At 37.4% G+C, this 13,421-nt stretch overlaps 1 protein-coding gene across 1 annotated transcript in view; it reads right to left on the bottom strand.

The window, feature by feature from the left end:
- Positions 1-13,421, bottom strand: part of LOC124612256 (xenotropic and polytropic retrovirus receptor 1) — a 121,499-nt gene that overhangs the window by 82,063 nt on the left and 26,015 nt on the right. The window contains exons 3-4 of the mRNA XM_047140342.1: positions 3,103-3,359; positions 2,295-2,556 (exon numbers count right to left, since the gene is read on the bottom strand). Coding sequence (XP_046996298.1) covers positions 2,295-2,556; positions 3,103-3,359 — 519 coding nt within the window. The remainder of the gene's footprint in view (positions 1-2,294; positions 2,557-3,102; positions 3,360-13,421) is intronic.

Genomic DNA, 13,421 nt, shown 5'->3' with positions numbered 1-13,421 from the left:
CATACCATGGAAGATCAGAGCTTCAGACTGGTAAAGCTATTTCTACAAGCACGGATAACAAAGATTGCTCTAGGCATTTGTTTGTCACTGAAGACATTGTTATCCCACTGCCATTAAAGAAATGAGTTCCAGTCATCAATATAGATGCTTAGTTAAACTGAGAAGCTTTCATCAATTGCAGAAAGCTACTCAGGCTTACAAAGGAAATCTACATGTCAGTCACAATCATATGCACTGTAGGTGGTCCAGAGTAACTTTGTATCACTAATTGTCACAAGCAGCCACAACTCACTCCCAAAGGGATGTGTATAGGGACAGCCAAACCAGTCCAGGAAGGGCAACGTAAAGCCATTGATGAAGAATTGTACGCCGTTACCACTACAGGCTACATAGAGGAGGAACTGCCAATGGGATCTAGCCTGACTGATGAACAATATTAGCCACCACTTCTGCAGGGTGACATCAGCTGAACGACGGATAATCCAAAAGGAAGAGAAGAAAATGCTGCAGGATGACATCACTGGACATTCAGAGTGCCCTGGTCCTTGTGAAGAAGAAGAAGAAGAAGAAGAAGAAGAAGAAGAAGAATGGCCCATAGTGTCTCTGCATCAACTACCAATGATTGAACAAAATCTTTTTTTCATGATATCTATCCATTGCTGCACATTGATGACACCTTAGACTGCTTGAGGGCCTCCATGAATTCAAGATTATGCTGTTTTGACTATGTTAACACTCCAGCCACCTTCGAGCATATGATGGACAATCTGCTTCAACACTTTAAATGGACAATGTATTTTTGCAATCTGGATGAAGCTGAAATTTTCCCAATGACATCCGAAGAAATCAAAGCTGCCTGACAACCATGTTGAATTGTGTTCTGACAGCAGACCTCCATCTGAATTGGAAAAAGTGCCTCTTCACCACCCAAGAAATAAAAATATTGGTGCATCTAATGAACGGTGACAGAGTCCATCTCGATCCAGAGAAAATATCAGCCACAGATGTTCCAACTTCTCGGCACACTAGTGATGTGAGAACTTTTTCGGACTGTGCCTGTATTACTGACAATTCAAAAAAGGACTTCCATATCAAGGGACACCCTTTGCAACAATAACTACAAGGATATTCTGGAACAAAGTGAAAGAAAAATCTTTCCTTGTCCTAAAGGAGGTGCTATCATCACCTCCTGTCTTAACTTTCTACAACAAAAATGCTGGGACAGAATTTCACACTAACACTAGCAGTTACGGGATAAGCACAGACGTAGTACAGACACTCGAAGGTGCAGAAAAGGTGACTGCGTAAGCTTCCCGAGTACACTCCATTTCTGAAAGGAACTACTCTACAACCAAGAAAAAGTGCCTTGCAGTTGTCTGGGCCATCAGTAATTGTTGTTTGTTTTGTATGGCAAATCACACACCACTGAGTTGGACCACCAATCTCTATGCTGGCAGACCAGCCTGAAGGATCAAATGGTCAAATGGTGGGATGTGTACCAAGGCTTCAGGAATATCATGCCACAGTGGTACAGAAAAAACAACACAAACACAAGGACACTGACTGCCTTTCAAGGAATCCTGTGGTAGAAAGCAGCAGTACGGATAAAATCTCAGTCATCACTGTATTAAATGACATTTCTGCTGAACAGGTGAATGATTTAGCACTGCTGAAAAAATTAGAAACCTTGTAGAGTGAGGAACAGTTCCAGTGAGGATTCCAAATAATAAAAGGAACATTTTATTGGAGTAACTATTATCTGAGGAGGCAGAAATGGTTGCTCGTCATTCCATCTCGGTTGCAGCTGATGATGCTCAGATATTTCCATGACACTCCAACATTTGGTCACCTGGTGTCTGTGAAGGTGCTAGACTGAATCAGATTTAGCTATCACAGGCCACATCTCTACTAATTCGTTTGGCACTATGTGAACACTTGTGTTCGTAACTAATGTGGTTTCAGTACTAAGTGATGTACTTCACTGATGACCCTACTATCGGATTTGGACTGGCTAAAAAGTGACAATATGTATGCCATCATATTTCAGGATCACTATTAAGTGCTTTCTTCTACCATGACACACATTCAAATGATTCAGTACCAGTGGCTGGTAAGACACATTCTTCCTTCCTCCGTCCATTCTTTATCAAAGTACTGCAGCAAGTATTATGTACATTAGGGTTGGCTGTTACGCACAATCATTGTGTTCAATATAATTATAAATTCAAATAACAATTAATATTGCTATTATTATTATTATTATTATTATTATTATTATTATTATTATTACAAACCTGAAAGTATGACAGCAATGAGAAGTATCATAAATGAGCCTGAGAAAAGCCCTACTTTAAATGTTGTCCAAGGGCTCTGTTGCTCCCCAAGGGGAGGAACTCTGAGCCTTTTCATAGCTCTCTGCCTATCACCTCCCTCAAGATCCTGTGTAACAACTGCTTCTGTCTCCCGTATAAGGCGATCAATATCCTTGTTTGTATAAAAATGGGAAGTTTCCACATTTTCTGCACGCCATTTAGCACCAACATCAACAGACAGAAGCTATGGCAAGAAAAAATAAAAAAACATTTAATAACCGGTAGTGTGCTTCCATACAGAAAATACCAATTTTTTAATTAACAATAAAATAATAAAAATGGAACCTATGTTCTATTTGGGATGGATGATGAATATCTTTTTACAAACACCTGAAACAAGAACAACACAGCTGACAGATACACAAGTGATAAATTTAACTGTTGAAGCCATTCCTTCAGCAAGAAAAACAGTGAAGTTGAAAAAATTAAATGAAACATACATTAGTAAAAGAGAGTTGAAAAAAATGTTTGAAATCCTAGTTCAATATTCTATAAAATATTAGCTAGAAGTAATAAAAAGTTCAATGACAAGAACTAAAGCTGAAAATAAGTCAAAGGCCACAGATGGAAATGAAATGTAAATAATAACAGGCAAAAGATCAAGAGAGATGGATATAGGTCAGCACAGAAAAGATAGTACATAATTAGTAAAAAGATGTGCTCATATTTAAGACACCTCTCTTTTATCCCAAACAATAGAGGAGATTAGTGCATTATCAGAATCACCCACCTTGTCATGTTTCTTTAAAATCTTGCGGAAACCAGTGAAATTTAGATTCTGGTAGTTTTGCAATAAAATAAGACTCAGGTAAAACTCACTGAATGCAAGTTTAAGTTCCTGAGTCTTTCGTGCAGGAACATTTCTTTTGCGAAGGATATTTGGTCCACGCCGCAAGAAACTCTGTTTACCATGAAATTCATCTTCCTGTGCCTCACTAAGTTCACTTCGCAAATTAGCATATTTTCTTGTAGCTTCTGCTAATTTTTCTGCAACAAGAAAAAACTTTTCAAAATTGTTGCTCATAATTATCATCAATAGGCAACATAATAATAAATCTTCAGTACACTAGCAGACAGTTACTATATACTGAAATCATTAGAGTATACTGTCACACTGAACAATAATAACTGCCATCAGTAACTTAAAGTTTCCAGAATGAGATTTTCATTCTGCAGTGGAATGTGTGCTGATATGAAACTTCCTGACTGACTAAAACTGTGTGTCTGACTGAGATTCAAACTCAGGGCCTTTGCCTTAGGTGGTAGAGCACTTTCCCAGGAAAGGCAAAGGTCCTGAGTTTGAATCTCGGTCTAGCATACGGTTTTTATCTGCCAGGAAGTTTCAACTTAAAGTTTCCTTTGCAAAACCTCATGAGGAATAATTTACTAATAAAAGCCTTCATAAGAATTTTCATTTCAGCATCTGAACACTTGATAAGTTGTTTTTTGTTTTTTTCTCCTACATACAAGTCATCTGCGAAAGGCATTGCAGGGAAAAAATACAGCTTTCCAGAGATGATATGAACATTTATGAAGAAAAGTTTTTGCACAGAAATTGACATGGTGCGGTATATGGTCTGACGTATATAGTTGTCAGACAGTTGATTAGAACTTACGGAATTGCAGCTAATAATGAGAGTAATATGCAGTAACTGCAAGTAGCTTTAACTTACAAGGTTAAATAATGCAACTTTATGAGACCATATGATGAAAGCTGTAATAATCAACTAATACACAAAACTGATCCAAATAACTCAAAAATGGCTTTATTCATAAACCTATGAACAATCACATAAATAAACCTCTTGTAACAAGAGGGTTGGGTTGGGTTGATTTTGGGGAGGAGACCAAACTGCGAGGTCATCGGTCTCATCGGATTAGGAAAGGATAGGGAAGGAAGTCGGCCGCACTCTTTCAAAGGAACCATTCCAGTATTTGCCTGAAGCAATTTAGGGAAATTGCAAAAAACCTAAATCAGGATGGTCAGACGCAGGACTGAACCATCATCCTCCCAAATGCGAGTCCAGTGTGCTAACAACCACTGCGCCACCTCGCTTGGTCATGTAACAAGACACCAGAATCATACAGAAGATGTAACGTAAGTGATACACAGAGCAACTGAGAGACTGAGTCAGTTTCATGCATATAAGGGTTGAGTCTCCAGTAGACAGCGCAGTGGGAACAGTGCCACGTGCATGCTTCCTACAGGTAGCCTCTAGGGGCCAGCCCACTCTGATACAGTTGGCAGTCGATTTAAGTACACATGCACAGCAACACTACACTCAGCACACCCACACTCAACACACTCTAGTAGCAGGATCGGCAAATCTTGTCTTCATGTAATGATTCCATAAAGGAAACACTGTTTATTTCCAACTACAAGGTTCTTACTCCAAAGAACACAAAAATATATCTATGTAATAACATATCAGCTTTGTGTTTAAACAACAGTACTGTAAAGAGCAAGCCATTGTCCACACATATTTCATGGAAGCCCTTTCATGCATCATAGAAGACAGAGGTTCAACACAATTTTAGTTGCTGCTCAGTCATAAAGCTGTACTGGAATTATCAAGCACTCTAACAAATTTCATAGGCTCTCAAGATAACCACACCACGGTTAACATGGATGTTGGAATTCAGTAGCAGTACCAAGTATAAAATGCAAGAAATGTTACTTCATACTCTTATAAACTAAAATGAGATCTATATAAAGAGGGTGGCAGATGAAAGTGTAAACCCATAACCATGTAGAAAGGATTAATGTGATCACAGTGCACAACATGCTTGTAACAAGTAGTTCCATTTCCACCACTCCAAAGAACTGTCTACTATATAAATTATTTTATGTTATTGTGTTTATGTTCTTGACTCTGAAGCAGCACGACATATAGTAACAGAAAATTACTCCCATGGTTTGGTAGTTTCTTTCACCAGCCCCTTCATATGATCATCGACAATTTGGAATCAAGTACCAGTTATGAGAGCAGAGTCATAAACAAAAACTAACACTCTGTGGCGAAAGCATGTTTTTTGAGCCACACTAAGGCACATACAAAGTAGAGAGTGGTCCTATTTACACATACATAAAATGTCACAACAAATTACAATATTCCATCAATTACAGAGTAAAAACATTGAAAAATTACAAATGTTAGAGATAATAATTACACATGAATGTAGTGTCAGTCCCTAACATCACAAAACAGCAATCCACAGTTTCAGGATGGACTTTAGTTTCTCTGATATGGATCTGTCTCTCTCTGTAACAGGTCTTATGGAACTTACAGAAGAGATATATTCAGTCTATCAGTAACACAATTAAAGAAGAGAGAAGTCCAGTAACTTTCTGGCCATTTATTAATTCACCACCAATTGACAATGACATGGCTACAGAGCTTTAGAATACAACAAAAAGATGGCAAGATGCCACGTTTACCAATCCAATCCATTTCCAACCAACTACTGAATAGCAACAACGAGACCTCAGTCAGCGGCAAAAGCAATTAAGGTATATTTTACTTAATTCATCATTCTTTCACGCAAAATTTATTCAAGCTAATTAATTTTTTATTTACTGTTAAAATGTACACTGCATTTCATTGTTCATTTATAGATAGCTGCTTGTATATCAAGCTTTCACTTCCAACATACTATACTGTTGCTCGCTGCTTGCAACAACCACTGAACACAGCAATGCTGTATTGGAATGTGACTACGAAATTGCCATTTTTCGCTGGTAAATAGGCACTTATTCATGCATTATAACAGTGGAGGCATGCAGGTATGATGACTATGCCCACAACCTTGCATACATTGCAAATGCAACTGCCTTACAAACACTTAACTGACTAATACAGAGAGTTTTCATTAGGAATGAAATATGGTGTAACGAACAAAAGTTCATGCATTACACACTTGCTTTCTCCACCGCAATAGCTACAACAGTAAACTCAATCACAGCATCTTGCGCATGACACTACAGCAGTGAAATGTCTAATCAGAAAATAATGAAAATCCACCTGCAAATAGAATCTGATTGCATCTTTACATTGTGCAAAGGAAATTTTTCTCGTAATTACAGTCGACATCTATGACTCCTCAAAAAATGCTTGAAACAGCACACTGTCTATTAAATATTTCCATGTATGTTGTCCCCACTTCAACTAAAATGGAATAGTTACACACCCAGTCAAAGTAGAAATTTCCACGATTCCAGCAAGGAACAACACATCAACGTTAGTCGTGCAAAGTAACCAGAATACAAGCTCAAAGCCAGGATCAATTGTTATGAAATGGATAATAGTTCATGTATAGGTTAGTAGTAGTTGTGATCTGAATGTAGTTGCCAAACATCTTAACAACAACCGCATGGAGGATTTTCATCTGTGACAGCCTCGCCTCCATATATGGTCACCTTATTTAGTTTTCCTGATTTTGGAAGCTGGACAAATGGCTGGAACCTGTGCATGGAGATAGAGAATAATTGAAGTATGTTGTTGAGCATTCTTGAGCTTTGCCTTACAGGTTCGCTGCAGTCACCTACAGCTGCGTGGCACACATAGAACTACATTGTTGTTTGATCTGTAGTCGTGTGATAAACGTCAAACATTCTTCTTCTTTCTTTCTTTCTTTCTTTCTTTCTTTCTTTCTTATCATTTATTATATGATTAGCATGTCACAAATGGAACATTCTTACATGTTGTCATTTATTGTCCAAATATTTGCTCTTTTGCAAAGAGATCAAATTGGCAATGAAGTTAGTTGTGTCTGTGTCATTCCAGGCCCCCCTCCCAAATGTTGTCCTGCCTTGGAAAGATCACTGCCAATGAATAATGAACCTCTTCTTAAAGTAGCAATGCTACCTCCTCGATAGAATTTGGCATTCAATGCTACTACTGCCAAGATACTAGATTCCACATGAACATAGGTCATAAAACATTATATCTCGTCCATTATTGTTTGCCATATTAGGAATGTGCAGTCCTGACTTTCATCCATAACTACCAGTAACACAACATTTGAATGTCTGTCAACTGTCTTTTGACTCACTCCCTTCTGGTCCATTGCCTTGACAGGTTGGCACACTTGATGATGTTCTCTTCAAAAGAAGCATTTAATAGACATCTTCTACTATACTGTTCATCAGGTGTGAAACTTTGCAGCTTCCATCATATTCAAGTTCATTGTGTATATGACTTTACTGTCTCACCCTGGCATAGGGCTCTTTTCTTCGGTTATATGTGGGCTATTTGCTGCTGGTTGTTACCAATTCTTTCATTAATTTTTGCCTTAAATATGGTCCAGTTCTTCAGTAATACCACATCATGTGCAATAACCTCAAATGTATTAAAAATCCTTACAGCAATAAGCTTTTAACTGTTGACATGGGAATACAATGTCAATAGAGTCTGACAGCAACAACACATTACGTTTGGAACTGAACACTCTTCATACTGTGATCACTGTTAACTTGAAGCACGACACTGCAGGAATGTCAGCAAGATACTAATTTGCAGTGAAATTCCTAAAAACGAACTGAAGCCTTAACATTCAATGCTAAACTACAATAAATTTGTCTTCAAATTTGGATCCATATTAATATTTTCTACAAAATTAAGTAACCTACTCTTGCCTTTGTGCTAATGTCGAATTTACAGCTACAAACATATTCTCGTGTGCATGCTGCACTCCATCACACTCACAGTCACGTAAGATAAGGGGAGCTGGAGTCCAAGGACTCACAGACAGTAATAAGGATTCTCAAATAGATTAGATTCAATTTTTGTTCATAGACCCAAAAAATTAGATTGATTCTCGTGGGTGTGGAACATGTCAGAGAGTCGTGCTTGGGTAGCTCAGTTGGTAGAGCACTTGCCCGCGAAAGGCAAAGGTCCCGAGTTCGAGTCTCGGTCCAGCACACAGTTTTAATCTGCCAGGAAGTTTTATAACATAAAAAACATAAAACATCTGAATATAATACTTACTACCCGAGTTATTTGTCAGGAGAGTTGGAACTGCTAATATTTACAGAATTAAGACGTTGTCAGAATAAAACATTGTTATGCACTTTTAAGAAATTTATCATATACAAAATACCTAATCCTGATTGTTGTGGCCAAGTGCTGTCAAAACTGAAATCTAAGACTCTGTTGAGATATTCATCTGTAGAGTAGAAGGAGTTGCCTATTAAAGAGTTTTTCAAACTCTGTTTAAACTGTGCTTTATCTGAAACCACGTTTTTAATGGTTTCTCGCATTTTATTGAAAATGTATGTTACTGAATATTGGACTCGTTTTTGGACCAAGGTAAGTGATTTTAGGTTTTTATGTAGAGTGTTCTTATTCTTAATACTGATCCTCTGCATTGAGCTATTGGTTGGAAACAGAGATATATCACTTGCAACAAATTTCATTAAGGAATAAATATAATAAGAAGCAGTGGTTAGAATACAAAGTTCCTTGAACAGGTTTCTACATGATGTTCTTGAATTTACACCACAAATGATTCTTATTACACACTTTTGCATGCAAAAACTTTTTCTCGGTTTGATGAGTTACCCCAGAATATGATCCCATATGACATAGAAATGTTGGAACACGTGAGGCAATACTGACCTTACAACTTATCTTAGAAGAAAGATTAAGAAAAGGCAAACCTACGTTTCTAGCATTTGTAGACTTAGAGAAAGCTTTTGACAATGTTAACTGGAATAATCTCTTTCAAATTCTGAAGGTGGCAGGGGTAAAATACAGGGAGCGAAAGGCTATTTACAATTTGTACAGAAACCAGATGGCAGTTATAAGAGTCGAGAGGCATGAAAGGGAAGCAGTGGTTGGGAAAGGAGTGAGACAGGGTTGTAGCCTCTCCCCGATGTTATTCAATCTGTATATTGAGCAAGCAGTAAAGGAAACAAAAGAAAAATTCGGAGTAGGTATTAAAATTCATGGACAAGAAGTAAAAACTTTGAGGTTCGCCGATGACATTGTAATTGACATTGGTAGAGCAGTTGAACGGAATGGACAGTGTCTTGAAAGGAGGATATAAGATGAACATCAACAAAAGCAAAACGAGGATAATGGAATGTAGTCAAATTAAGTCGGGTGATGCTGAGGGAATTAGATTAGGAAATGAGATACTTAAAGTAGTAAAGGAGTTTTGCTATTTAGGGAGTAAAATAACTGATGATGGTCAAAGTAAAGAGGATATAAAATGTAGACTGGCAATGGCAAGGAAAGCGTTTCTCAAGAAGAGAAATTTGTTAACATCGAGTATAGATTTAAGTGTCAGGAAGTCGTTTCTGAAAGTATTTGTATGGAGTGTAGCCATGTATGAAAGTGAAACATGGACGATAACTAGTTTGGACAAGAAGAGAATAGAAGCTTTCGAAATGTGGTGCTACAGAAGAATGCTGATGATAAGGTGGGTAGATCACGTAAGGTGGGTAGATCACGTAACTAATGAGGAGGTATTGAATAGGATTGGGGAGAAGAGAAGTTTGTGGCACAACTTGACTAGAAGAAGGGATCGGTTGGTAGGACATGTTTTGAGGCATCAAGGGATCACAAATTTAGCATTGGAGGGCACCGTGGAGGTTAAAAATCGTAGAGGGAGACTAAGAGATCAATACACTAAGCAGATTCAGAAGGATGTAGGTTGCAGTAGGTACTGGGAGATGAAGAAGCTTGCACAGGATAGAGTAGCATGGAGAGCTGCATCAAACCAGTCTCAGGACTGAAGACCACAACAACAACAACAACAACAACGACATAGAATGAAAGTAAGCAAGGTATGCAAGGTTGTTTTTTATATATTTATATCTCCTACATCTGACATCATTCTCTCTGTAAATACAGACATGTTTAGGTGCTTAAGCAATTCTGTGATATGCCCTTCCCAACTGAATTTATTATCGAGTAATAATCCCAGAAATTTAACACTGTCAACCTCTTCAATCTGCATGTCTTCATGTGTTATAAACATGCTGGAAGGAAATCTATTACAGGTTCTGAACTGCATACAGTGGGTCTTTTCAAAGTTTAATGACAGTGAATTAGCTTTAAACCACTTATTAATGTCAGTGAAAATTTGATTAGCAACTATTTGTAAATCTGTATTTGACTTGCTGCATATTGCAATGTTTGTGCCATCTGCAAACAAAATTAACTTAGCATCTGGCAATGTAACAGATGAGAGATCATTAATGTACACAAGAAAAAGCAACAGACCAAAGATGGAACCTGGAGGAATACCACATGTAATTAGTTCCCAATCAGATGAAGACAGACTGCTTACTGCACAGGAATTTCTCAACGACACATTTTGTTTCCTGTTAGTTAGGCAAGACTCAAACCACTTCGCGGCATTGCCAGTAATGCCATAATATTCTAATTTACTTAAGAGAATGATATGATTCACACAGTCAGAGGCTTTTGACAGGTCACAGAAAATGGCAGTAGCCTAGAATTTATTATCTACTGAATTAAATACATTCCCACTGTAGTGGAAATAGTTTTCTCTATATCAGGACCCTTGAGAAACCCACTTGGACAATATATTATTTGCTGTCAGATGGTTAAGGAGACACTTTAACACAACCTTTTCAAATATTTTTGAGAAATCTAACAAAAGTGAAATTGGTTGATAGTTTGATGGTATCACTTTATCCCCCTTCTTGTACAGAGGCTTAACTTCAGCATATCTTAGCCAGCTTGGAAATGTTCCACTGATAGATTGATGACACAAATAACTAAAGATAGAACTCAACTCGCATGAGCACTCTTTGATTAACTTCATTGACAAGTCATCATACCCACTAGAATACTTAGATTTTAAGGATTTTATGATGGATGCTACTTCTTTGGGAGATGTGAGTGTCATTTCCATTTTACTGAAGTTATTTTTAAAGGTTGGTCTCAGATACTCCATTGCAATGTTCAAACATACTCCATTGCAATGTTCACTGAACCTGATAACCCCAAGCTGTCAGTAACAGAAATTAAATACTTGTTTAAGAGGTTTGCAACACTACATGCACTTGTTAATTAAGTCTCAATTATTTTTAGAGCTATTTTTTCCTCTTCCTTTTTGGCCCCACCTGTCTGTCTTTACTATATTCCGTACAGTTTTTATTTTGTTGCCCTATGTAATTATCTTTTTCTCATAATAAGGCTGCTTGAATTTCTGGATTATTTCCTTCGATATTTTGCAGTGTTCTTTGTAGTGCATTACAATGCTAACGTCAGAGTTGCTCCTGGACAGTAGATACAGTCTCCTTTTTGTACGACATGATATCTTTATTCCTTCTGTAATCCACAGTTTATTTTTTGACTTTTGTGTGATTTGAGTTACCTTTAAGGGAAAACAATTTTCAGAAGTAGAAGTAACTGTATTAATGAATGCTTTGTATTTTCCATTTGAGTCAGAAGTATTGTTAACATCTATTCAGTTCATGACTGCTTTATTGCCCTTCTGTACTTGGATTTTATAGATTTTTTATCATGACAAGTTTCAACATTCAACACAAGTGCTGCATGTCATGACCATAGCCCATTTACTATTGGTTTTGTGATATGACTTTTTTGCCTAGATTTCTCTATGAAGATATTATCAATAGCAGTCTCAGAACATTTACATATCCTAGTTGCAAAGTTCAAATTAGGAACAAAATTGAATGATAAGATTGTAATAACTGTTCACTGACAGAGCTTTTCAATAAATTTACATTAAAATCACCAGCAACAAGTAATTCCTTGTTTTTTTAGTGTGAGATGGGACAACAGAGATTACAGATTTTTTATGAAGACGTTAAAGCTGCCTGAATCTGATCTGTATATATTTACTATTATAAAGGACTTCTTATAAATACTACTACTGCTGCACAAGCTTCAATTTATTAATATCAATATTCTTAAAATCAAAACAGTTTCTGACAGATGTGACAACCTTTCCTGTGTCACACATTTTCTCTACAGAAGTAAGAAGCTATCTTGAATCGTGTAACATTTAACATTTCTATACCAGTGGTCACATGATGCTCAGAGAGGCAGATTATATCAACCGATTTGCTCAACTCTAATTCTTCAGAGCTACCAGTGATCAAGCAACAAACATCACAGAAGTAGAGTGCCCTTCTTTGTGTTTCCTTACATTACCCAAGACTAATTATTTTTTAATCAGAATCTCAGAGTGATTTGTAACAAAAGCTCAAAACATTTCTTTACGTCAACAAACAGTTCTACCCCCCAAGAGTCTCTCAGAATGTAGTAAGCCAAGATTTCCAATAAATTCAGTACCCTTGAGAATTCCCAATTTTAAAGACAAGTCACCACTCTGCTTTCAATAGGCCAAACAAAACACAAACTAGAGAGTGTAACCGAATGTAGTGAGGTCACAAATCACAATTGTGTGTCTTTTTCACACAATAAAGTGCAGAGAATGCACTAAAGGATCAATAAGGTATTTACACCACAGCATGTGAAAGGTGGTGTTCCAGCTGTAGATGGTTTGATGGTGGTGATTTTTTTTTTGGGGGGGGGGGGGGGGGCGGACATCACCCATGAATTGAGCCCACTCATTCAGATTTGCTTGAAAATACACCAAGATGTTTATTTCAACTTGTGCTGCTTCTCCTTTTACACCTTCATGGTAAATGTACTATGGACAGCCCTACCTTACAAGATGACAATAGCTGTGTTCACAGGCCTGCATACAGGCATTCTTGGTTTGGCAAACACTCAGGTACCTTATCGCACCTCGACTTGTCCACTAAAATGCCCAGTATTAAGGATCTAATCATTACTGAGAGGGTTCAGATGGATATCATCTACCTGAAGAAACTTGTAGGCTCTCTTCCACACCAATTTGAGGCCATTATCAAGCCTAGAAGTGGATTTACATAGTTTTAGTCTGATCTCTCCACAGGGAGACTACTTTTTTTGTTCAGCGTGCTTACTATTTAGTGCCACTGGTCTGGATAGACAGGAAATTGCACACCACAGTGATTTTTAAATCACTAATAAGGTATGGCAAAGTTTTTGAGAGAAGCAC

Source organism: Schistocerca americana, chromosome 1 (assembly GCF_021461395.2).
Source record: "Schistocerca americana isolate TAMUIC-IGC-003095 chromosome 1, iqSchAmer2.1, whole genome shotgun sequence".
In the NCBI taxonomy this organism is placed as follows: Eukaryota; Metazoa; Arthropoda; class Insecta; order Orthoptera; family Acrididae; genus Schistocerca; species Schistocerca americana.
This window is presented reverse-complemented; position numbering and strand designations above follow the sequence as displayed.